The following is a 25,219-nucleotide window of genomic DNA, read 5'->3' on the forward strand; positions in this document are numbered from 1 at the left end:
TTTTCTGATCACGGCTGCACTCGTGAAAGCTAAAGAAGCCTACCTTGAATATCAAGCAAATGGGACTTAAACCACCTGAATGGGGTGGCTGGTTGTGTTTATTTTGGGTCCTTACTGATCCAGCACAGAGCAAACTCTTTGATGACATGTTAAATGGAAGTTCTGGCCAGTCATTACTAAACCTGGGGTTTTATTCAGTTATGTGTCCTGTGCCAATCAGATTATTTTGTAACTAGCTCCCTAGGTTGCTTTCTTCCCTTTATTTTCTCTGAACGGTCATGTAGAGTGGTTATGCGTTAAAACTCAGATGTGCACTATCTCCCTAAAGTGTGTAAGACAGTATTATATAAAACAGTTTGCTGGGGTAGTTGAAACTTTAAATCCACTGATATTTTAAATTCCATTTGCGTTACATCACAATAGAAAAAATGTTCACTGTGGGCATGGAAATTCTGAAAACATTCTGTTTTGGAAATCTTCAAAATATAAATGTGAAATCTGCATACCATTTGGGGTCAATCTAGATTAAGAACAGTTTATAATGATCAGAAAGCATACTTGTTCCAATACAACTCAATGCACGTTTTCCCTACATTTCTACAGTTGGAGAGTAACTCATGTTTTAGAAGCTGAACAATTGGTTTCACAACTGATGATGAAAAGCAGAGCATTGTATTTTTCCTAGGGCTTTCATTTGTATCTCTAGGTTCACTTCCCTCAAGACATGGATCTCTTAACAGAAGATCATTCCTTCTTGTACCCAAATTTTGGCATCCACAATGTCATGCCAGAAGGAGTTCGAAAGCTTAAGTACACTTTGCGTGAGAAATCATCTTTCTGTGATTGTTTCAAACTAACACTTGCTAGTTTCTGTTGAGAGCATGATGTAGAAAGAAGGCACGTTAGAGGGCAATGACTTCCTCCTCAGGTGGAAGGACAGCATTGTCAGGTAACACTGAACTTTTGTAAAACAAAACAATGAGCAAAATCTATCAATCCTTTGTGCTTCCTCTAGTGTAGTTCCAGAGAATAGTTCAGGCTAAGAAATCTCCACTTAAATCATTGTAAAAGGTCCCAATGAGCCTCAGTATACCACAGTATCTACTAAGTACAAGAGTGAGATCACACATGCTTTATGCAAGTCTCTGTGTGACATGAGAGGTCTCTAAATCAAAAATTGTCTCCACCCTTCATTGCTTTCTGCCTCAGGCCTCCTACTTGCTGTCCACAGGAAAATTCCCATTGATACTCTTGGGTTCTGGCTTTACCAGTTGGAAAGCCTGCCATGGCAGCAGGCATGCATACCTGGAATTCCAGAGCCCTTGGGGTGGTAGAAATTCTGTAAATCTAATGGCTCCTTGAATAATGGCCTAGCGACCTTCTAAAGAAGCAGACACTCAGAAATGCTTTGTATCAGACAGGGAATGTCAGAAATAACTTATGAGTCATTCTCCTGGGGTAATGAGGCAAAAAAAAAAAAAAGGAAAAGAAAAACTTGTTTTGTGTCTTACGCTTTACATTTAAAGCACATTCTTTACAAAGAAAATACTCTATAGCTTAAACTTCACTAATGGGATGAAATTGCTTTGATGTCTCACCTATCTTGGTAAGGTTACAGCCCAGTCTCCCTACTACAGAGCAATTCTCCTTTTAGGGGTGGATCCAGAGAAAAGATCACCAGAAACTAATTTTTATTTTTGTCCATACTACCATTTCCAGTTGTTTGTCTTCCTGCTCCTCAGGAGGACTTGGCTCCAGGGTCTCTTTGAAACACCTCAGCAGGTAGGTGCGCTTTGGAACATCTCAACATATCTGGGGGATGTTGGATTGCCCCCAACCCTGCTTCAGTCTGGGGTCTTTAACACCACCTCTGCATCTAATTCATATGGATTTAGGATTCATTAATTAGTATTGCTATGAGATCCATATAAAATCAAATGCAATACAAACAGAGAAAAGGGTAATATGATGTTTTGTTTGAACATCACCTTGGTTTACATTTAAGGATCCACTAAGGATGCTATTTCTGAGCTCAAATACCCTTCAAAGGAAATTATTTTCATAGGCCAGACCTGAATATGCAAGCTAAGATAAATTTTTCTTACCTTTATTGGATTCCTAAACTGTGTCCCAGCCATTTTACAGAATATGATAAAAGGCTTAGTTAAAGGCTTTTACCTGTGGAAACTGTAACCAGATCAGCGCTTGACAGAGACTGCAATGATTATGACAAAGAAGAGCAGAACGGCCAACGCAACAGAGAGAAGGCAGCACTTCATCTTCCTGGCTCGTAGCTAAAAGATGAGAAAGACAAAGAAATAAATGCATGGACATTTAATGGGAAGATGGAGAGTAAATCCATGAAGAAATTTTGCTATTTTTCCATTGGTAGGACTATTTGAAACAAGTCAATACAACATGGAAAATTTGTCTGTTTTTTCAGACTGACTTATCCTTCTGGGCAATCCAGATTCTTCCTTTCCAGTGAAAATCACCCTTAAATACAATCACCTTCTCTGCACTACTTTCTTCCTGCTTAAATCATTGTTTGTGTCACACTAAATTTCCAGACTCTGCTTGGAGGGCTGGACTTGGGTAAGGCTATTCAGTTTGGTTTTGGTCTGGGGGTGTCAAATCTGCTTTCTGGCTGCCAGGACAAGACTAACTCCTGCAAGATAAAAAAGTCTCTCTCCACCCTGCTGTGCAATGAAATCTAGCCAAGCAACAAGGCAGGCTGTTTACAGGGTAGGCAAATGTAACTCCAGCATTAACCACCCTGATTTCATTCAGATTAACATATAGTAAAAGAGATTCTACAAGGTTTTAATTCTGATGTCTGTTTCTACTTAAACCCACCAGCCTTCCCAGTGACCTCCATGGCCATAATGTTGTTTGATCCTATTTAAAATCTTTTTGCAGATAGTTCAATTCCTCTTCCGCCCTTTTGGATGGATTAGAAGAAGGGTGTTTCCATGATCCCACAGTGCCAATAATCCTGTCACCAGACTTGATAACATCATCTTGACTTGATAAACCAATTGCATTTGTCCAGTGTTCTTTACTTTTCTTACAGCTGAAGCAGCTCTCTTACAGGAAAGATTATGTTAATATTACTGCTGTTACCCACTTTTCCTTCCTTTCTTTCCCTAACTGCCATAATCAGCTCTCCCAGTTTGCCTCAGACCCTTTGCTAACTGGTTTACACCAGTCTGCACTACATTGCATTTGCCATAGAGCCGTAGTTCCCCAGCCATTTTGTTCTACAGATGTTTTGGCCTCCTACCCTGCAAGTGACAGGAGACTCATCTTCCATGATGCTCCAAAGCCCAGTGCTTCATTCCCCCACAACCCTCCCAGGGCCCATGCATTTTGTTGTGCAGAGCTGGAGAGGCGCTTCCAGCAAAGAACTGTGATGCATGACCTGTCCTCTCCTCCAGAATCAATCATCAACCAAAGCGGTGTTTTTTATTAAAATGTAGATTTCCAGATTATTATTTTTTAACAAATTGAAACACTGTGTTGTCCTACCTCCATAGCAGACAACCAGTGAATCATCTTGGCTTTCCACTTGCTTTTCAATTACTCACACAGAAATGTTTTCTTCGGGTTTGGAAAAAAATAGGTGCTTTAAATATATCATTCCCATGTGCATGTATTAAGAAGGATCTTTTTGTAGGTATGCCAGGAAGGAGCATGGGGGGAGGCTATTCTCCCCCTCCCCAAAACCCTACTTGGGGGCACCCATTTGCTCACACTTTTCAATCAGTTTACTGTGACTCTTTGGGGAGAGTACAGGTGCACCAGGGCTATGCCTCTCTTCAACAAATTTTTTCACCCACAAAGTGATGTTTCCTCATAGTGGCTCTGCACTTGCAGCCTTCATTTCTAGAGGGGTAACTGAAATGCATTCTGAAAGCGGCCTGCATGAAACAACAGGCCTGCTATGGCATCCTCTTTTCTTTTAACCTTGATTAATTCCAAGTCAAACCAGGAAACCTCTGCTTAAAACTGCAGACTATCTTAAAACACCTAGGCATCCTCGTCCAATTCCAAAACACCAGAGCCTTTCTTTGGTCAGCAGAGGATGCTAATGGGTCATTTACCTTCAAGCAGCATTCTCAATTATTCCTAATGAGAGTTTCAAAGGCTGTATAGTTATCACTTCAGATGGCTTTTCCATCAGTCCCTTTGCAGAGAGATTCCCTTGTTTTGCTGTTTGTAGCGTTGCAAAGTCCTATTCACTCTTGTTTTGCGCTTTATGCAGTCTCCCCCACACACACTTTTTTCTTGTTTTTAACCAACATAAAGCAAGCATGAAACTCAACCATAAACAGACTAACAGATTAATCAGAGGGTAGGGAGATGCAGCCAAACCTGTATCCTGGTATTTTGTTCACTTTTTATGACCTTGTCCTGGCTGGTAAGTCAGGATAATGATTCCTGCTGTTTGCAATATCTCTTAGTGGATTTAGTATTACTGTCCTTCACAGCCATATAATCTTGTAGGATTCTCCTGTTAATTCCTAGTTCTTTCTTTACTTTATATTTCTATAAGGAAAATGTTGAGTTCTTCGAGTCTCTTTAGTCTCCAGTCATAAATTTGTATATGCTGGAGGAGCAGTAGAAACACAGCTTCTAAGCCCTGCCTGATCACACCACCTTTTCTACACACACTGAGGAAGAGTGGTGGTATACACCAGCTTCTTTTTGTTACTTAGGTGGAAAAATATTGATATATGAGCAAAAGGCTGCTGTTTCCCTCAAGGTACAGATGCACATGCTTCTTCAGGAAGGGCTATGCACGCATCCCTTCACCTATGACTTGATACCCCACGGAGTTCAACAACCCTGTTCAGTGAATAGGACAAGCGTGCATTTTGGTGAGCTCTTGCAACCCATTCCCTGCCCTTATCAGAAGAGAAAGTTGTTAGCACAGGGCAGGTTGGACAGATTGTTCTGTTCACCAGATAGGATCTACAGACCATGGCATGGGCACCCTCACCTGAATATTACATAAATATACACTAATAAACACCATACATAATAATATTACATATACCAAACTCTGGTTATTATCCCTAGTTCAGGTTAACAGAATCTGATTGCCAAACTGAGATTGTAAATGGTGTCCTAATGCCATCACTGTCATTCTTGAGGGAAGTTGGGAGACAAAAACAAACACATCCGTATATCTTTAATAACCCCAAGGCACCAATGCACAATGGAAGCACATCAACATCAGAAGTGTAAGCATTCAAAGCTAGGAAATGCTAGAGTTTACGTTTCCCATGTATGTATATATAGGTAGTATTTTTTTCCCTTCCCTCTCAATCAGGATGTCTACCTTATTCAGTAAACGGGTAATTATTATGCTATGTACATCATGTATGTTTACAAATGTTACTTATCTACTCAAGTTTTCTTGGGACATCCATCTAAAGTCAAGTTCACATGAGACCATGCAAACTTAACATCAATGTCCTAATTTTCTCATGGGAGTTCCATGACAGCAGAATCATATACTTAATTTCCATCCCAAACATCAAGGCAGTCAGGGGTTTATATGCATTTTAAGCCAAGGAAGTGGAGACACATGTCATGGGTGGAAGTATAGCTGACCTCAAGAAAATTCCTATTCTCCAAAGGCAAAAAAAAGAAGAAAAAAATGTGATTCATGATGCCATCCCTTGAATCAAGGTTAATCTATGCTTACATGGAAATGGTAAACCATTTTGAAACCTGTAACAGGATCATTTCTCATCAGGTCAAGTTCCTTACTGCCCTGAGACAGATACTGCTAGGTTTCTGCCTCAAAATTAGTAGTCTCAGAACAGCAGAGCCACAGCCATAGAAAGTTTAAGGAGGAAAAAAAAAAACAACCAAACACCAAACCACCAACAAAAAATGAACCAGCTGTAAAATGAATCATTTATTTTATGACATAATTCTTCAGGGAGCTTTGCATTTTTATAACATTTCCCATGCAATGGACTAATCCACAATTGATTTCACTCATCATCTTCCAGCTCTTTCTCCTCTCAACTGCTGAAAATCTTTCTTTCACACTGCGCATTAATGCTATTCCCTATTCTCCTTGACTTTCCTGGGCTCCACCTCAGGAAGATCTGAGGGCATGGGCAACATGACCTCCTCTCAGTTCCTGCAACCTGCACCCACGATTGCTTGCATGAGCAATTGTAAGACAATTTTGCCCAGCATCTTCCACTTGCAGTTGAAGCATACTTAGCTGCTCACCAAAGAAAAGACATATCTAGGACTATTGGCACAGCAGAGGTATCAATAGCTGAAGTACATACTTGGTACAAACTGAATCTTGAGGGTGTTCCCCCCAACTTCTAAGAAGAAGAAAATGTCTTCTTTTCTAGAAAATTTTGTTTTCTCTCAAGAAAAATTGAGCAAACAGCTTTTTTCCAGAGACTCGAAGGTTTCGCCAAACACTCCTAGAGGTGACAGAAAAGGATGCCTGTTTTCTCTGTTTTTTTTTCTTGCTAAATTGCAAAGCTCTGTCCACATATAGGAGGCACCAGAATTTAACAAAACCTCCTAAAAAAACATGTTCCTCCCAAGAAAACACATTTCCCCAAACTCCCTTTCAGAAAACACTGACTCCCTTTAACTATCACTTGAAATACATATATAAATAGAGATATAGAAATCAATGCAACAAACAAAATTTCAGGCTGAATCTGGGAAAAGTTTAAAGCTACCAGAAAGTAATATTTTCTGGTAGAAAATGTATGAGAAATAATTATAAGCAGTATTTTCTAATTTCATTTTAATTATATTAGCTTATTCTGAGCCTTGAGTGGTATGCTGTTGCACTGCTCTGGTTTTATAGCTGTGTCCCAACCTGTTGTAAGCCCATTTCCCATAATACCTAAAATTTGTTGATTAAATTGGAGCTAATCTGTTTTCATTGTACACATTTCCCCAAGATGGAAAGAATGCAGTGTGGGACAAAAACCCTAATCCTGTAGTAAGACATATTGGCTTTTTACAGTTATTTTTGCTAGGCTCTCAGTGCTTTTTAGTAAAACAGTACAGGTAAAGATATATTTTAATCCTGACAGAGGCTCTTCAAACACACAGGTGAAATAGGAGTGAAAAGCAGGGAAGGGATAAGCAAGACTATTTAGGGACCTAGATAAGAAGCACTTTATATTGACAGGCAAACAGGATGTAACTGAGCCTGGAAGAAGCCTTTCCCTCATTGTTTCATAAAAATAAGCTGCAAGTCATATTTTACAGCCCAGAAGATATTTATTTCTTGGGGGTGAAATGTGAAATGTTGAAAGACATTTTAATTATGTCACAACAGATAGCTAAATAATTAAAAGCTATTAAAGCCCATTACAGCCCAAGGCCCAGAAAAGTAAGTTTCATCTTGGAAATTCCTAACCAAATGCAGTTATGAGGAAGAAAGAAATGTGTTCAGGCTAAGGATTCAAAAGCTAGCTGGAGCAAAGCATAAATAATAGGAGAGGCCAGAGGAAACTGTTTTTCCTGTATTTGCATAGAATAAAAAAAACCGAGTCAAACCAGTAAGTGTTTGGTTCACATATGGAAAAGCAGCATTGTGCTTCTCTACCCTCTATGGATTGGTTACACCATACACTGCAAGGCAGGAAGGTCAAGATTTCACAACCGGCTCTACTAGGGAGGTGAAAAGCCCTAGAAACGGGCATTCGAGTTCAGGCAGGGATCTGCACTAGAACACCTGCTCTATTCTGGGAAGCTCAGACCATATGACACTGCTTCAGAGCAGAGACATTCCTTACGACTCCACAGCTGTGGCATTTTATAGGTCTCCTGCAGGACAAAAGCTTTGAGCAGGCTGATATTCCCTAAACTGATCTCACCGATATCCCACCTTCTTATTCCATCTCTCCCTGTTCTTAGCCCTTGGACTAGGATCACAGAATCATAGAATCGTTTAGGTTGGAAAAGACCTTTAAGATCATCCAGTCCAACCATTAACCTACACTACCAAGTCCACTCTAAGCCAGTCAAGGGTAGACTAGACTAAACCATGTCCCCAAGTGCCACATCTACCCATTTTTTGAACACTTCCAGGGATGGTGACTCCACCACCTCTCTGGGCAGCCTGTTCCAATGCTTGACCACCCTTTCCGTAAAGAAATTTTTCATAATATCCAGTCTAAACCTCCCCCAACACAGCTTGAGCCCATTTCCTCTCATCCTATCACTAACTACTTGGGAGAAGAGCCCAACACCCACCTCACTACAACCTCCTTTCAGGTAGTTGTAGAGAGCGATAAGGTCTCCCCTCAGCCTCCTCTTCTCCAGGCTAAACAACCCCAGTTCCCTCAGCCGCTCCTCATAAGGCCTGTGCTCCAGACCCTTCACCAGCCTTGTTGCCCTTCTCTGAACACACTCCAGTACCTCAATGTCTTTCTTGTAGTGAGGGGCCCAAAACTGGACACAGTATTCCAGGTGCAGCCTCACCAGTGCTGAGTACAGGGAGGTGGGGGGGATAGGGATGATGATAGAGAACAAGCATCACCCAAGATGTTTAACCCAAGACCATGTGTCTCTGTCCCTCCCTCCTGCAATCCTAAATAATATAAACATTTTACATACCCTATGCTTTTCAGTTAGGCTGTATGGGCAAGAACCTGTCTCCTAGGGGAGGATGTCCATTTCTCAGTCATCGTTTCTGTATTGGGTTTGCGTGGCAAGGTTTTGCGAGTGGGGGGACTACAGGGGTGGCTTCTGTTAGAAGCTGCCAGTAGCTTCCCCTACATCTGATAGAGCCAATGCCAGCTGGATCCAAGACCGACCCACCGCTGGCCAAGGCCGAGCCAATCACCAATGGTGGTGGTGCTTCTGGCATAACATATTTATAACATATTTAAGAAGGGGGAAAAATACCCAACCCAACACAAACTGCAGCCAGAGTGAGGAGTGAGAATATGTGAGAGGAAGGACTGTGCAGACACCCAGGTCAGTGCAGGCGGAGGGCAGGAGGTGCTCCAGGCACCGGAGCAGAGATTCCCCTGCAGCCCTGGTGCAGCCCATGGGGAGGCAGCTGTGCCCCTGCACCCATGGAGGCCCCCGGGGGAGCAGAGATCCACTGCAGCCCGGGGAGGAGCCCACGCCGGAGCAGGGGGATGTGCCCCAAGGAGGCTGTGACCCCGGGGGAAGCCCACGCTGGAGCAGGCTCCTGGCAGGAGCTGTGGCCCCGTGGAGAGAGGAGCCCAGGCCGGAGCAGGTTTGCTGGCAGGGCTGGGGACCCCGCGGGGGACCCACGCTGGAGCAGGCTGCTCCTGAGGGGCTGCACCCCGTGGAGGGACCCACGCTGGAGCAGTTCATGAAGAACGGCAGCCCCTGGGAAGGGCCCACGTTGGAGGAGTTCATGGAGGACTGTCTGCTGTGGGAGGGCCCCCCCGCTGGAGCAGGGGAGGAGTGTGAGGAGTCCTCCCCTGGGGAGGAAGGAGCGGCAGAGGTGATGTGCGATGAACTGACCCTAGCCCCCATTCCCTGTACCCCTGCGCCGCTCGGGGGGAGTAGGTAGAGAAATCGGGAGCGGAGTTGAGCCCGGGAAGAAGGGCGGGGTGGGGGGAAGGTGTTTTAAGATTTGGTTTTATTTCTTATTATCCTACTCTGATTTGATTGGTAATAAATGAAACAGATTTTCCCCACGTCAAGTCTGTTTTGCCAGTGATGGTAATTGCCGAGTGATCTCTCCCTGTCCTTATCTCGACCCACAAGCTTTTCATTACATTTTCTCTCCCCTGACCAGCTGAGAAGGGGAGTGATGGAGTGGCTTGGTGGGCACTTGGCATCCAGCCAGGGTCAACCCACCACATTTGCTTAGGTTATTATGGTAAGCAAGCAAAAAGCTACCCTGTACTCAGTACCGAAAGACTCAGTAACACTACCCATTTTTACCTACAGAAATGCTTACGTGTATTTTAAACGCAATTTTAAAATAATGAACAAATAATGAAGCATTTTCCAACAGAGCCAGGAATACAACAACTTCTGAAAGTACAATTCCACTACTCAAGCAAAGAAACCATTGAAGATTTCTCGGCTATGGAGATCTATTTCCTGCAAACCCATCCAGCAACTAAAACCCCAAAATGATTGAATTTAGAAACAACACAATAACAGCCTCCAGTTATCAGGTCAGGTCCTTTTAAGGGTCTCTGTTGGGCAGTGAAACCCCACCTTGATTAATTTGCAAGTACTGTTTCCTTCATTGTAAGATTAAGAAATCTGTTTGACACAAAATGGTACACTTTATATGCAAATCTCTGTAGAGAGAGTTTTGTGACATTAAAGAGGTTCATATAATTTTGTTCACCCTGCCCCCAGAGGTCATTTGTAATTGCACAAAAGCCTTTGTCTATGCCCTTAATATGCATTTTGAAAGCTAATTTGAGGTCTGCTGGATTGAGAGCCCAGGTCCTTAATTACATTTGGACGTGTTTATACAGAGATGATATTGCGAATCTGAAACTACTGTCATTCCAATATACACCAGCAGAAACTCTGCTGAAGGCCAAGTTTCTCATGGGAGGAAAACAGGACATATTGGAGTAACACAGCAGGAAATCAGACCTTGTAGATGCGTGTTTACCTCCAAGCATTATGTAAACATACAGAGGGAAAAAAAATCCCCTTACACTTGCACCGGTGTTTTCATCATTATTATTTTTGGTTTATATTCTATTTACATTGATAAGATCCCTTAGCTAAGTCATACACAATCATCTCTCATAAGAGAGTAAACACACTGTGTTATTGCGATGGAAGTGAGGAATATGACCTTTAACATGTGTACAAATTAAAATGCACTGACCAAATTTGGTGACCTTTATGGTAAAGCTTCCTTATAGAGTAACAATGAATTTGCTATTAAATATCACTTAAATATCTGCTTCTGCAGACGGGCTAGAAAAGGCCAGTAATATTATTAAGTACTTTCAGTGTTTTTAAATGAGAACAAAGCAGACAAGTTGCATATGAGTAAAACCCACAAGATATAGGAGTAACAGGAAAAGGCCAGCCCACACCAGCAAGGAAATATCACTTTGCTTTGACACATTGTTTTTGTGCCTTTACATCCACATCATTTGGACGGATTTCAAGCTTTCCCCATGACGCCGTGTCTACGTATTTGCCACTTTCTACTAATTCTGCGCAGTCTTCCCATTCCCCATAAGTCTCTTCATGAATCCCTTATTATTCATTTATCTTCTTTGCATATACCCCAGGTGAAACCAACTGCTGTCTATAGGTATGGTTCCTCAGCGTATCCTATTGTAAGACTGTATTTTCTGCCGCATAGCTATTTAGCCAGTGATAACCATTCAGGATTACATTTTCCATGCCTGCAATCTACCTCAAGCTATTTCATTTAAATGAAAATATTGCAGCCAAATCAAAGAAGAAAACGATTGAAAAATGTCCAAGTGTCCCACCCTGAAAAAGATAATGCAAACCTTTTCTCTAATGCCTCCATGCTCTGGAGGAAGATGGGGAATGTGAGGAGGAATAGGGAGAAAGAGATTGTTCCATCGGTGAGGGTGCACTTTTTAGTGTTTCTAGGAAATTTGGCTCAGCTTGGGAAAAATACGACTTCTCTAAAACCCTAGTGCAAAATCTGAGATAATTTTTACTATCTGCAACAGTATCCTGTCAGGACAAGGATAGGAGCACAATGTTTTCTACATTGGTTTGCCTAAAAGCTGACAGGGGCTGATGTTAAGTCTGTACACACAGATTTAATTGCTGCGCTTTCTAACTTCTGAATGCTTGAATTAGCAATCTTAATATTCCCTTAATATACTCGGTATTTTAATGGCTAAGACATCATTTGTAATAACACATGATAATGGCTTACATTTCTATCATGTCTTTCAAGGCAGCAGACCTCCAATGTGATTTACAAATTCACTATAAAGAGGATTATTTTTTTCCCAGCACTGGAATGAAGCCACCTACCTCTGGCAGCTGTTTAAATGCTACCTAGCAAATCTAGCCAGCAGTGTAAAGCAGGTAATGACTATTGTGTGTACCCAAAACACCAGAGAGCCTGCATTTTCCCAAAACAGAATTTGCCCAAGGTAGCAAAGTAAAGGCCCTTATACTTTTGCAGAAACCACCTTGAGACACTTAACAGCCCCACAAAGGCAGACTCACAGAGACTTTAACTCCCCCAACAATTCAAACCCAGAAACACAGTTGCAAGGGAGCAGAGTGAGAATGATTCTACCACATTAAAGCAGTGCTGTTCTCAGAGAAAGCCTTCTTGCTGAGCAGTGTTTATTAGTTAGATTATATTATCACTTGAATAGAACTACTTGGCTGGATTGGAAATGGCAGTCTTTGGGTCACTGTGTTGCTGATCTCAACTCTTTGAGCCCAGCACTTCAGCCAGCTTTCGAACCCCCTCACTTATCTAGTCTGTACGTCATCAGTGTTTCTGTGAGGGAGTTATGGAGCCAGTGCAGGAAGCTTTAATTGTAGAACCAACTGAGGAAAGATTTGGCTCATTCTCTGTCCCAAAAAATGCTTGGGTTCCCCAGGTTGTCTCCTTATGCCAGTAACAACTAGATTGAACTTTGGACAAGCTTATAAGCACCAGAGCCAAAGAAAGTATATAGTCTGGCTCAACTCCATTGGTGTTAATGGAACTACTCCAGTATACTCTTACGAGATTCTGGTCCAAAGAAATTAATAATTTCTCCTTAGTACCGTGAGTATAGCTATATGCAACATTTTTATTTGAAAATTCTAATGAAAATAAAATGCTTGGTAAAGGGTGGAGCATCAGCCGTGAAGGATCTTCAGACCATTCTCAAACAGATGCAAGTGTCAGATAAAGAAAACAAAGGCACTTCTGGGGGTAGAGGAAAAAATTCATATGCTGATATTTTTCACGTTGGGACTGAAAGAAAGGATTTTCTCTCTTCAAAGCACAGTGTTCTTGAACTAAGAATTGCCTTTAAATCTCAGCAGTAATTAAGACAAATTACCCTCAGTGTAAGTCTTCAGGCACCAAAGAACAAATGGAAGGTTTAAGCTGGTCTGATTCTGTCACCAGGAGGCAGGTGTACTATAAACATCAGTCAGTACATTACAGTAACTGATCCACAAAAAAGCTCCTCCCTATGAATCATAAGTAAACCAAATTTTGGAAGGGGTTCCAGGAAGGACTGTGCCATCAATGCCTCAGAAAGTCAGTTTTAGGAGCTGATGAATCTCCAGAGTGGAAATGTCACAGAACCTTAATAGGCATTATTATGTGTTTGTATTTTTATTAGAACAATTGAAAAACAAACAATGCAAAAAGCAGGAAAGACTTATGCTACTGTCATGGTTTAACCCCAGCCAGCAACCAAGCACCACACAGCCACTCATTCACCCTCCCCACCAGTGGGATGGGGGAGAGAATCTGAAGAGCAAAAGTAAGAAAACTCATGAGTTGAAATAAGAACAGTTTAATAATGGAAATAAACTAAACTAAGTAATAATAACAATAATAGTAATGAAAAGAAAAACAACAAAAAGAAAAAAAGAGAAAGGGGAACAAAACCCAGGAAATACAAGTGATACAGCTGCTCACCACCCGCTGACAGATGCCCAGCCCATCCCCGAGCAGCGATCGCTGCCCCCTCGGCCAAGTCCCCCCAGTTTCTATACTAAGCATGATGTCATATGGTATGGAATAGCCCTTTGGGCAGTTTGGGTCAGCTGTCCTGGCTGTGCCCCCTCCAAGTTTCTTGTGCACCTGGCAGAGCATGGGAAGCTGAAAAAGTCCTTGACTTAGTATAAGCACTACTTAGCAACAGCTAAAACATCAGTGTGTCATCAGCATTATTCTCATACTAAATCCAAAACACAACACTGTACCAGCTAGTAGGAAGAAAATTAACTCTATCCCAGCTGAAACCAGGACAGCTACTTGTTTCAAAGTCTCTGATTTTTCTTTACTGTTTTCATTGATTTAATATAGGACATCACTTCTTACAAAATTTGCTCACCACCATCTCTAGACCACCATTAACATCACCTGTATTCTAGTAGTATCTCTACTACTGCTAAAATACTACCATCATTAACATGTCAAGCAGTTGTTGACAGGCACAAACTATCATGCATTACTTCATAGTGTTGTAGAACAGAGCTGACTTCTGCTGCACTGAACTTTAAATATATCTCTAAACATGGTAAATAGGGGTTTTCTGGTACTGAAGTCCAAAGAGTGTAGAGAAAAAAAATGTTTCAACAACAAGATTAAGAGAAAGTTCCTTAAAAAAGATACCTCAAGTGAACCACCAGGATTTGCAACCAAGAATATTACAGACGCTCAAAACTGATTTTCCCTCCCATGCATGCTATTTTTCACCAGTTTACAAGCATTCACCATGTCACTGCTGCTCCTTTGCAGTATGCAGACTGCTTAGGAGCAAAGTGCTAAGTAACAGTGAGTAAATTAAATTAAGACCAGGCATGAAAATCTTACTTGGGATAAGCAACAAATTGTGTGCTAGGAACTCAAGGAATGCACACCTCCACACTTTACCTAACACAGCATAGACCTACAGGCAGACTAAAAGCTATTTGACAGCTTTGTAACCCTACGCATACCTATAGTGGGTCTTCACTTGTTCAAAGTAGATCCCACAGAGACAAGCTAAAAGTCTTAAATAATTGCCAAATGGGCATCATGAAAGGACAAAAGGATATTTCCTTTCTACTACCTACTAATAGCTGTCACAAGAAGAAGTGGATAAAGTCACATCCAGTGTAACACCAGTGAAACTAAGAAATAACAGTGCCTCCGTGTCTTTTTATTGGGTGGGACAGAATTAAATTTGATGTAGCATGATTTTCTGTAGAAGCCATGGAGAATTAATTAGGCTATCAAAATTCCTGATCTAAACATTTGCTTAAACCCAAACAAGCTCTTCAAGGTTTGAATAGTATTTTTATCTCTGTTATTTCTTCATTTTCACATTGGCCTATGAGCCTTCAGTTTTCTGATGGATTAAATGCACAAATGCCAGGAGGAAGCCTGCATTGATGCTGCACTTCTGCCTGTATGAGAAAGCACAAAATATTGGAAAATTTTGTGTCAGATAGTATCCTCCTGAGGTCTTCTGCTCAGTTTTGTGGGTGGAGATCCAGGGAAAGTCAAACAAAGAGCAGAGTTCAGGACTTGTAAGAACATTCAAATGGAAAGATGAAAAAAAAAAAAAAAATCTCAAAATAGCAGGCAATGAAGAGAACGGTACAGGCAGATATAACACCTATGTCTACTTTTCTCATTAAATTGTTTTATGATCTTTCATAAGCCATTTAACTTCTTCCTTTCTTAGTTTCCCCTTTTATAAGGTTAGGGATGTTACTTCATTAAATAAATAGAGCACAAGTAGGGATATCTGTAACAACGGATTTCATCATGTGTTGCTAAGGTCAGCACACAAACACTGGGTTTTTTTAATATCTAGTTTGTATGTGGATGGGTTTTCCTTTGCTTTAGTTTTAGGTAAATGAGCTCAGTCATTTCTGAGATTAGAAGCTTTAATATCTTTCTAGATGATAGCACTTCTCTTTAACTGTAGTCACACAACAGAGTTATGGGTATAGCACTGGAGTTCATACTGCAGAGGAATAAAATGTAGTTCCTTCCTTCATCTCTCAACCAACCATTTGCAGCTCTCTGCAGCATTATGTCCTAATATATACATGTCCTAAACTGTATTTTACTCTGAACTAAGCTAAGGTGAACAATGTCTGATATGAAAGTTGGAAACGATCACAGGTCTAAACACTTTATTGTTCATCAGTTCCTAGCAATAAGACAGTATTCAGAAGCATGCTGCATCATTCATTGCCATCAAAGCTGTGTGCTTCCTGCATCTATGTCAAAACCCTTGTGGATTTACAAATGGTAATGGATTCTGAATAAAAGACACCGGTTTGTTACAAAAAATGGAATATCAGCATTGCTTCACAAATGGCCTTGGAGCCTGACCCTGTTGGTCAAAATCGTAATCCCAGGTCTAGGTGCAGTCCAGTCAGCACTGCCAACACAGAGGACATTTTGTGTGACATGTGTAGTAATAATTTGACTGTGATAGACAATATAATAGAGCTCTCTGAATGTCAAAAAGCATAGTGCCAACAGTCTCTCCTACAGAGTATATCCATTACTAGCAGCAACGAGAGGACTATCTGCAAAAGAAAGAATTAAATGAAATTATGAGTCTTTAAGGGCAAAGGTGAAAATAGCTTTCATGTTTGAGTTTTACCTCATTTCAAGGATGGAAAGGGCAGAGAGCAATGAAATGTCTTAAATCCACCACATCTTTGTACATATGTGTATGATTTCTGTCATGGTGCCAATTTGTAACCAGTTTGCAAGATTCACATTAGAAAGCACATCTACTCCATCCATTTATGCTGTGTAAGTTAAAAACAATCTGTAAACATTTCCTCCAATGAACAAGACAGCAGAGAGATGTGATTCTCCAGCATAGTAGAAACAGGGACATTTAGCCAAAAGACAGTATGTCACTCAAATATAACTAACTTTTAGGCAAGAAAAATAAATTTCAGTTACATAGCATCTAAGAAATCTTTTCACAGATGCACAGCCAATAAATTAATAAAATGTTGACTAGGCTAAGTTTAAAAATTTTTTATGTAGTTTATTTTGTTGTGACATGGTTTTCTTAAAAATATGCTGGGCGGTTCTTCTACGCTGCTGAGAAGATGAGGATATTAAACAGTTTCCAGGATAAGGCTTATCTGCAAATTCTCCCAAACTTCTGAAAAATGACCTGAATGACGGGTTTAAAGCTCTGAGAAAGTTTTGAAAGTAGTTCTGAGTACTTCCACCTAAACTGAAACCTCCATGGGAGATTATGCACTGGTGCTATTTGGAGAACAATTCAAACACAGATGTCTCCAGAGAGGTCCCGCTTGTGGAATTTTTTGAGGTTGGCTTTCAAGAAACCACATATTTTTGAAGACTCTGGAGAAGTGAAGAGAACCTCTGAACTTGTTAAGTGTCCCAGCTTTTTTTACATGCAGCTGATCAAAGCTTTTAACTCTCCTTTCCTTTTCTCCTAGCATCTATGACAAGAGCTTAAATAGTTGAGCTCCACATGGGAAAAAAAGCCATATAGATATCTTCATGGGTGTGTGTATATTTTCCCCTTTCTGCTTGTCAAATCCTCTGTACTTAACTTATTAATTTACTGAGTTTAACTTTTTAATGCTAGCTCCTTTAAGTCATTAGAGCTCCTTTTTTCATTATAATCCTCTTATTTGGTAATCAGTCTGAGTCTGCCTGTATTTTTTAAGAATATTTTAAAGTTTCTCTTGGAGATCAAGGAAAGTTTTCTCTTGATCTACTTCACAAACTCCAACTTACTAGTCAGTGGTTCAGTGTGACACTTAGGCCTACAGTCGTTTTGTTGTACTTCTCTATTTCTTGTATTGCCCTTTATGAATGGAGGTGTTACCATTCTTTTAAAGGCATTGTGGCTGTTGAAAGTTGACCAGCAGAGAACTAGAGGAATTAAAATGGATATGGCAAAGACTGTAATAGCTACTGTAACGTGCTTCAACTGGACAAACCACCAACAGACGTTTTTCTTTAGTGAGTCATTCCTAAAACTGGTCATAACACATTTCTTAGTACTCTAATTATCTGACATGCAAGACTGTCTTTGCACAAGAGATCTGAAAACATGAGCTAATCTCAAGACATCAGGCAGATACTACATCATGAGCAACAAACTCCCAGTCACTGTGACTCAAATTTCTATTTCTAAAGATAAATAAATCCACCCCTCACCATTACCAGGCTTCCTGCTGTTCGCTATATGTACTTTAAAAAGCAGAGAAATCATTAATGCATAGCATCATATCTCAGTTTGAACGCATCAAAGAAAAGTCCTCATAATCCCTTTGCATCTCAGCTATGGGGCACAATAAAACTCACTGAAGCAATGGGCAACAACAGACTCTTAACAGAAGTTTAACAGCTCTACTATTCCCTCTGTGATCTTTCAAACCCTATTTAAAGATAGAACTTCATTTATCCAGTTAAGAAAAAGCTGTAGACAGAAAGCTGCTTACCATTCTTTCTCAAATCTAATGTTCAGTGGGGGAAGAAAAAAAAAAAAGAAGAAAAGAAGTAGGCATAAGGGCAGTCCCACATCAACTAATCTCTGCAGTGAATTAATTAAACAATTATTTTAGCCAAGCCTTCACTTCTGACATGGCACAGCTGACATTAATTGGGACACAATCAAGATAGTAATTCAGGTTAATTGGATTTCCACTGTCAGCAGCTATCAGCTTGTTTCAATATGCTGCTGTCATTTAAGAATAATTAATCATGGATGACTTTATTGTATGGCACGGGTTGACAGCTGATGGTGTGGTGACGCTTGAACAAATTGGTGATTGCTGTAGGCCTAGTGAATAGGAAAGCTGGTTTCCTTTGTAGAGATTATTCTACTGCCACTGCATGTTGAGACCCAAAATTTGCTACATGAAGTGTAGAGACAGTGATATTTGGTGACTCTTGCACACACACACAGAGAAAAAGAGTGGGCTGGAGAAAGAAACAGGCATACCCATTGAAATAGCACTGCAAAAGGTCAAAGGGATGTGCATGTTCCACTGCAGCCTTCAGGCACGCAATTATTGTTTGGCTATTGCTTCAGCAACAAAGGATTCAATAATACAACAGTTCACATGCTGTAAGAGCTGAAATGCCAAGCTTGATCTAGTGTTATTTGCTTTTCTCCATTCATAATAGGCCATTACTTTGGTTAACATCTGATAATATAATTTATTCAATCTGTTGCCAGAATGTCTGCAAAAATGCCAAGGAACTTAGAAAGCCAAGTCTTTATTTATTAATAACTTGAAAAAATGGTGGTGAAACTGTTGGGGGAAGTGGGGGAAAAAGCTAAATATTAAAGTATAAGATGAAAATAATTTAGAGTGTTCCATAAGGAGTAGTAGGAATACATTATGTTTCTGGGAAAAAAAATGCAATTTAAACTTCAGGGAAGAAAAAGTCTTAACACCAAGTTCTATTAGGCTATGTAATTATTCCCTCAGGGGGGAAAATATACATATATATTTAAAATTAAAGCATAATTTTAGATTATTCATGACAGAGTGCTAAAAAATTGTATCAGAAGTGGCAACACTACTTTGATAGCTGGACAGAGAAAATTTTCTACCAGGAATATGATGAATTTACTGTGTAACTATGAGAAACCAGTTCTAGGTGGATGGAGTACATGGAATCAAATTTCTAAAGGAAAATCAGACACCATGGCTGATGAATTTGGCTCCCTCTGTTTTAGCAAAATACTGGACAGAAGACTGGCATGTGCACTACTCAAACAACAGGACACAAATTCCCACTTTGAAGATATTTTCTTGCTGTCAGTCAGAGAAGCCTGGTTAGGCAGAAGCATCCATTAACCAAAGCATGAGAGAGGAAGTCATTTATTATGACCTCTCTTCAGAGTAGGTCTGACAGTGCTGTAGATACAGGTGAGCAACACACATGAAGTTCTTACTCTGGGGGAGTTTCAGTGCAGTGAACTTCTCCAGCTTTTTACCTTCAATTATAGCCAAGACCTGGTTGCCTCCTTTGTCTAATTTTCTTGGGAAATTCTTGGTTTTAGAACGTGCTTCTCTGTTAGGATACAAATAAAGCACAGTCTATCTGAAACTAGAAGAATCCTTGTGAAATCCAACCTAATCTGAGTGATAGGCAAAAACATCTAAATGCATGGCTTTATTGTGTTTAATGTCTCTGATTCAAACTGAGTCCAACCATGAAGCAGGTGGTTGTTATTTAAAAGAGGACTGATAGAGAATGTCAGTGAACTGTTTTGTTTGGGGTTTTGTTCACTGGTCTTTTTTTTTTTAATCCACAATCCTGCTAAATCTTATCACATGCTTTATTAAATTTTGTGGGTGTAAATTAGTTCTATAACCAGGGAGTCCCCGGATAAATAGACAAAATGCTGCTCTACAAATGTACATTACAAACAGTTTATGCTTATCAGATTATCTCTGTGATCATTGCTGACAGATAAAAATTGAATCTGGAACTACATGTTTTTTAAATCTTTTTTCCCTTCTAAACATATCTGCTTAAAGTAGGATTGATGTGCCCTGTCATTAGCCCTGTAATTTGCAAGAAAGCGGGTATTCTGTTTGTCAGTCCCTTTTCTTGCTCCCAAGAGCTCCAAACTTCTTTGCCAAATTCAATCACATCTGAGAGAGGAACAGAAACCTCTAAATACTTACATTCTTGTAATACTTGGTACCTTGTAGAGAAGACACCCGCTTCTTTGGTTTGGCAGCAGTTAACTGGTCAAACAGCAAATAGTGCAGTTTCTGGAAACACCATTTTTTTTCAATTTATGTATAGTGGGGTTTAAGCAAAGGGGAGAGACATGAGAAAAAGAGAAATTTAGGGGGACAATGGCCACAGTTGACAGCAAATTAGAGATTATTAATTCTGCTGCTTGCATAAAAATTTGGTTTTCAGTCCAAGAATTTCAGAAAGTGCTTCTGTGACGCAGTGAAATGTAATTGCCTATTACCCGTGAAAGCTACTGCCTGGCCAAAAGGCTCAGTAGGTTGCAATGGCAATATTTGAGGAAAAGCCTGTAGCAGGCAGAGATATGATGGAATAATAATTCATTTTTTACTCTCCTATTCTCTTTATAATGCAAAGGTCCCTTTTGGGTCTGGTCTCAGATAACCTCTCTAACCAGGAAATATGTGATAAAGCAGAAAACAGAAGCCATGACTCTTAATCAAGCAGACAAATCCCTACAGAAGGTATTGGTTCCACAGTTGTGAATCACTTTCAGTAACACTGGTTCTGTCTTGTTGGTTTCTATCTTAAACGCCAAAAGTACATACATAAATGGTGCTAGACAATTTAAGTGCTCGAAACCTTATCTAAAAGATCTGGTCAGAAAACAAGGCAAAAGAACCAAAACTGTATCCCAGCACAAGTCAGATGTTCATACGGAAAAGCTGCTACCAGCATTTTAGCAGTAAGGAGGCCAAAGGCTGAACTGACCATGAATATTAAACTATCCTCCCATCTCCAGACATAATAAAAAAAAATGAAATACGATGGAAACAAAGGTTGGCTTCACAGGCCACTATTTCTGCACTGCAGGTTTTGTGCTTGAACAGAGAATTTGCTTCTCCATGGTCCCAGTCCAGCATCCTTCAGAAGCTCTCAAGTTAGAAAATGCATTTGAAAAATAGGAGGAAAAGATGAAGCAAATAGGTGAGTTAAATCGCACCAATCTTGTGAACCATGGGACTCTGTTTCAGCAATGTCAGAGCAAAACTAATGGTGAGTGGACATAAAGCACGCTCAATGAAGTCGTAAAGTTTTGAACTGCTGTTACCTTTCAGCTGTCCGCTAACATCCGATCTCTCATGCTTCAAGGAACTTGTAGCACATGCCAATGTTACAAAGGGCTGCCATCTTTAAAACCTTGGACTTTTCATTGGCAGTGGTGCCAAGACGTGGGAAAAAGGAATACCAAATGAAGCTGGAGCTGTAACTCCTATGCTGTTCTGGGCATTAATCCATACACCTTGTTCCTTGCTGAATTTTGTTTTATTTTTTCCTCATTGTTGTCATGCAAAGATCTTGGAACTGTTTTCATTTTTGTTTAAATAAAGCTCAGAAGATGATCCAGATGGCAGGCAGGTGAATGTAGCATTGTTATTTTTTTCATCTTGGAAAGACACACAGATGATATTTCCAACAAGGAAAAAAAACCCATACCTTTTGCTCCACCTGTTCAATGGAGTGGAAATTATATTAACACATTGAGGGGGAATTTTTCATTATTTATTTGTTTCACCCTCACCATGAGGGTGGAATATTATTTTTTTATAATTGTCTGCACTCATAGCTTAATCCCTCATAGCAAAATTATCATTAATAACAGATCACAAAGTCCTCAGAGATCTGAGGTAGACAATAGCAGAAAAAAAACAAGGTACTTCTCATTAGTTGCTTATGTAGAAATACTACCTGATGTAGCTTACTCTTTTAAAAAAATGTAAACGTACCCCTCAAAATTACAGGTGCTTGCGTGCTACCATATACTGAGAAGACAGAATTAGGCTCATCCTTCTAACCTTATGTTGGAATAGTAGCTTACAAGGAGAGATGGGTAGGGATCTGGTACCTAGCATTTTCTGAGCTGAGCAGGAATGTCTGGAGCTTCACTCAGATTCACCGCCTGCATGCTCTGCCTGTAAAACCCCTGCAACTGGAGCCTTTCTGGATACATTAGGCTATGATATGCAAACCAATGGAACTGAAATAATTACCATCTTTCTGTAATTAGTTCTGTTGATCTCATTAGCTGGGTTCAGGTGTTGATCTGTTGATTGTGATCTTGTAACTGCCATGAATCAATAAATGAGTGTGTGGGTGTGGTGGTAAAAGAGAATTGAGAAATTACATGCTTTTTAAAGTTTCTCCTTTGTCAGTGGATGATTCAAGTCTTCAGACTTTTTTTCCAAGGGTATAGAAGTTCTGGGTAAGCAGGCTCCAAAAATCCAAGTCTTCCAGAGTTAAAAAAACCTACAACATAGGCAACAGCATTTCCACTTATTCATCATCTCATACCTCAGCTCAGGGTGGCATTGCAAGAGAATTGCACATCAGGGGAGAGATGTTCTGAGCCTATGGCCTATTCGATGCTTAGTCTTCACCAGGACAGCCAATGAAGATGTTGAGACTGTTCTTAACCACATTTTTCCTATTCTGATCTGTTGGCAAGGAAATGGCTTGACCTTTTGTTTGTGTCTAGCTTTTCCCCAGCAGCTCAGCTAAGATGATTTAAGACATAACAGCTATAATGTAGTATTGAATTTTGAAGTGCATCTCAGTGGGTGACACAGTCATGTCAATAAAAGGCCAGAGACATGTCACGGGTCTAATACCAGAATAAATACATACTGTTGTGTGTATCTTATGCATGTGTAGAAATTTCTGCTATAGAGATTTGCAGTACTGCAACTTAACAGATGCTGAGCCCTTTCTTTGGAAGGTGAGTGGGTAGCCTGTGAGGAGGGGAGGGCAATGGATTTAGTTGCCATCTGGCAACTGGTGAGCTGGAACATTTTGGCATTTTTACCTCTCAGCTTTCCCAGACAGACAGTATTTGGCCTTGCAGACATCCCTTGGTTTCATTGCAGCTTTCTGTTTTTGTTTGTAAAAGTGCATCCAACACATGCAGAGGAGAAGTAATTTTTCTAGTTGAATGCTGCCTGACCAACCATGCTCGAAAAGCAAAGAAAGGATGCGTAAAAGGCAGACGTGCTGCAAAGTTTAACTCTACGGCACTGAATTGATCGACCTGACATGACAAAGAATGCTTTCAACTTGCTTGTATGCTTCTGCTGGAAGTCCAGAAAACAAGCAAAAGAAACTGGAAATTCTTACAGATGAAAACATGTACATAAGTGAAATTAAGAAATTCTTTTTAGAAGACCAGAAATAAACCACTACTTATGCTACGTACTTTCTTATTTAACAAGGCTCAAGAAGGCGAGAGGGGTGGAAAGGGGGACAAGAAGAACTCTTTGTCAAAGACACTGTTACTTAGTAAAGAATAATTAATTCTGAATTGCAGAATTATTTTTGAGCCATTATTACAGAATAATTCATAATTTTGAATATGCAGTGCTAATAAGCAAAGCCCAGGAGCAGACACAGTGGTGGGGATTTGTTATAACTATCGAAAGAAAACAGAGAAAATGAAGTTACTCCTTAAGCACCTGGCTGTTGATGAGAGAAGATTAAAAAATTAAAAACAGAATCTATGTTCTGAAGGGAAATTTCAGTTTGTGAGGAATATGATTAAGGTTGCAAGGAGCCACTAATAATGCTTAAAAATTGCAGCTGCTACTTTTTATCTCAGGCTAGTGTAGCCAACACAAAATTATTTGGTTGCACCTGATTATGATAGATATAGATGAATGAATTACTGGATTGGAAATCTGTAGTTTCCAAGGGATGAGTGATCATGATTTGATTACATTGAATATGAAAACCAGAATCAATTCTCAATCAGCAACAACTTACGTATATAATTGGTGCCTCAGAAGGGCACATCTCCCAAAACTGAGAAAGTTCTGAGAAAAATTGACAGCAGAAAGCATGTAAATAGAAAAATGAGAAACCAAATTGAAAGAACTCAAAAGAACAGCCTATTAACCAGCCAGCATGCCTTGATCTTACAATCAAAAAATGGAGAGTTTTAGTTAAAAATTCATCCTGATTCAGTGATAAAGTGTATGCAGCAATTAGGAAATGAAGGAGTTGTACTGTGAATGGGGAATGAATGCCCTCTGCAATTCTCCAGTTTTATATCCAGCAGATTGTATATGTCCCTACATCGGTAACCACAGATCTTAGAATGATATCACCAATGCCATATCCACAGGCCTGAATCCCCATGAGGAACAACCAAAACCCGCCCTAATCTGCAATATCCCCAAGCCTCAGTGATGATAGATGCTGACAGACAGATTGATTAAATATGTCTCTCTGACTTAAGAGATGAAGCTTAAAAATATAAATGTAATATAAATAGACAGAAGATAATGTCAGCTACGCATTACAAAGAGAAGATAAAGGCACCAGTAGAAATAATTCCTGGCCAGGCTAAAGAAACAAGTTTGGGGGATTTTGGGGAGAAAGAAATAAAATAATTCCTAGCAATGTCACAGACCCATTAAGGTGGAGAGAGAACACTGCTATTAAGGACTCAAAAATACAAAACCATTCAATAAACACTTCTTTTGCATATTTGGGTAATGAATGTTGTTGTGCTTGTATCCCTCGATGGGTTATACTAGGAACACAGAAGCATTTTAAACAACTTCTGCAATCTTTCATCCACAAGTCTGGACAGCCTGTTCCCAAGGGCTCCGAAAGAGACAACCAAGTAGACACATCCCACTGGATATGTCAAATGTTAATAAATCCTAGGATACAGAGGAAATTCCAAAATGCTGAATGAATGTTGATGTTGTACCTCTATTCAAAGAAATGTGAGAGGGGCAAGACAGAGAACTACAACATGCTCAGCTTGACCTCAGAAGAGTACAACAACACAGA

At 40.1% G+C, this 25,219-nt stretch overlaps 1 protein-coding gene across 1 annotated transcript in view; it reads right to left on the reverse strand.

Annotated features, from left to right (window-relative positions):
- Positions 1-2,198: 2,198 nt before the first annotated feature.
- Positions 2,199-25,219, reverse strand: part of TSNARE1 (t-SNARE domain containing 1) — a 324,770-nt gene continuing 301,749 nt past the window's right edge. Inside the window, exon 11 of the mRNA XM_075705087.1 lies at positions 2,199-2,294. Coding sequence (XP_075561202.1) covers positions 2,199-2,294 — 96 coding nt within the window. The remainder of the gene's footprint in view (positions 2,295-25,219) is intronic.

The sequence above is a fragment of the Pelecanus crispus genome, chromosome 2 (assembly GCF_030463565.1).
Source record: "Pelecanus crispus isolate bPelCri1 chromosome 2, bPelCri1.pri, whole genome shotgun sequence".
In the NCBI taxonomy this organism is placed as follows: Eukaryota; Metazoa; Chordata; class Aves; order Pelecaniformes; family Pelecanidae; genus Pelecanus; species Pelecanus crispus.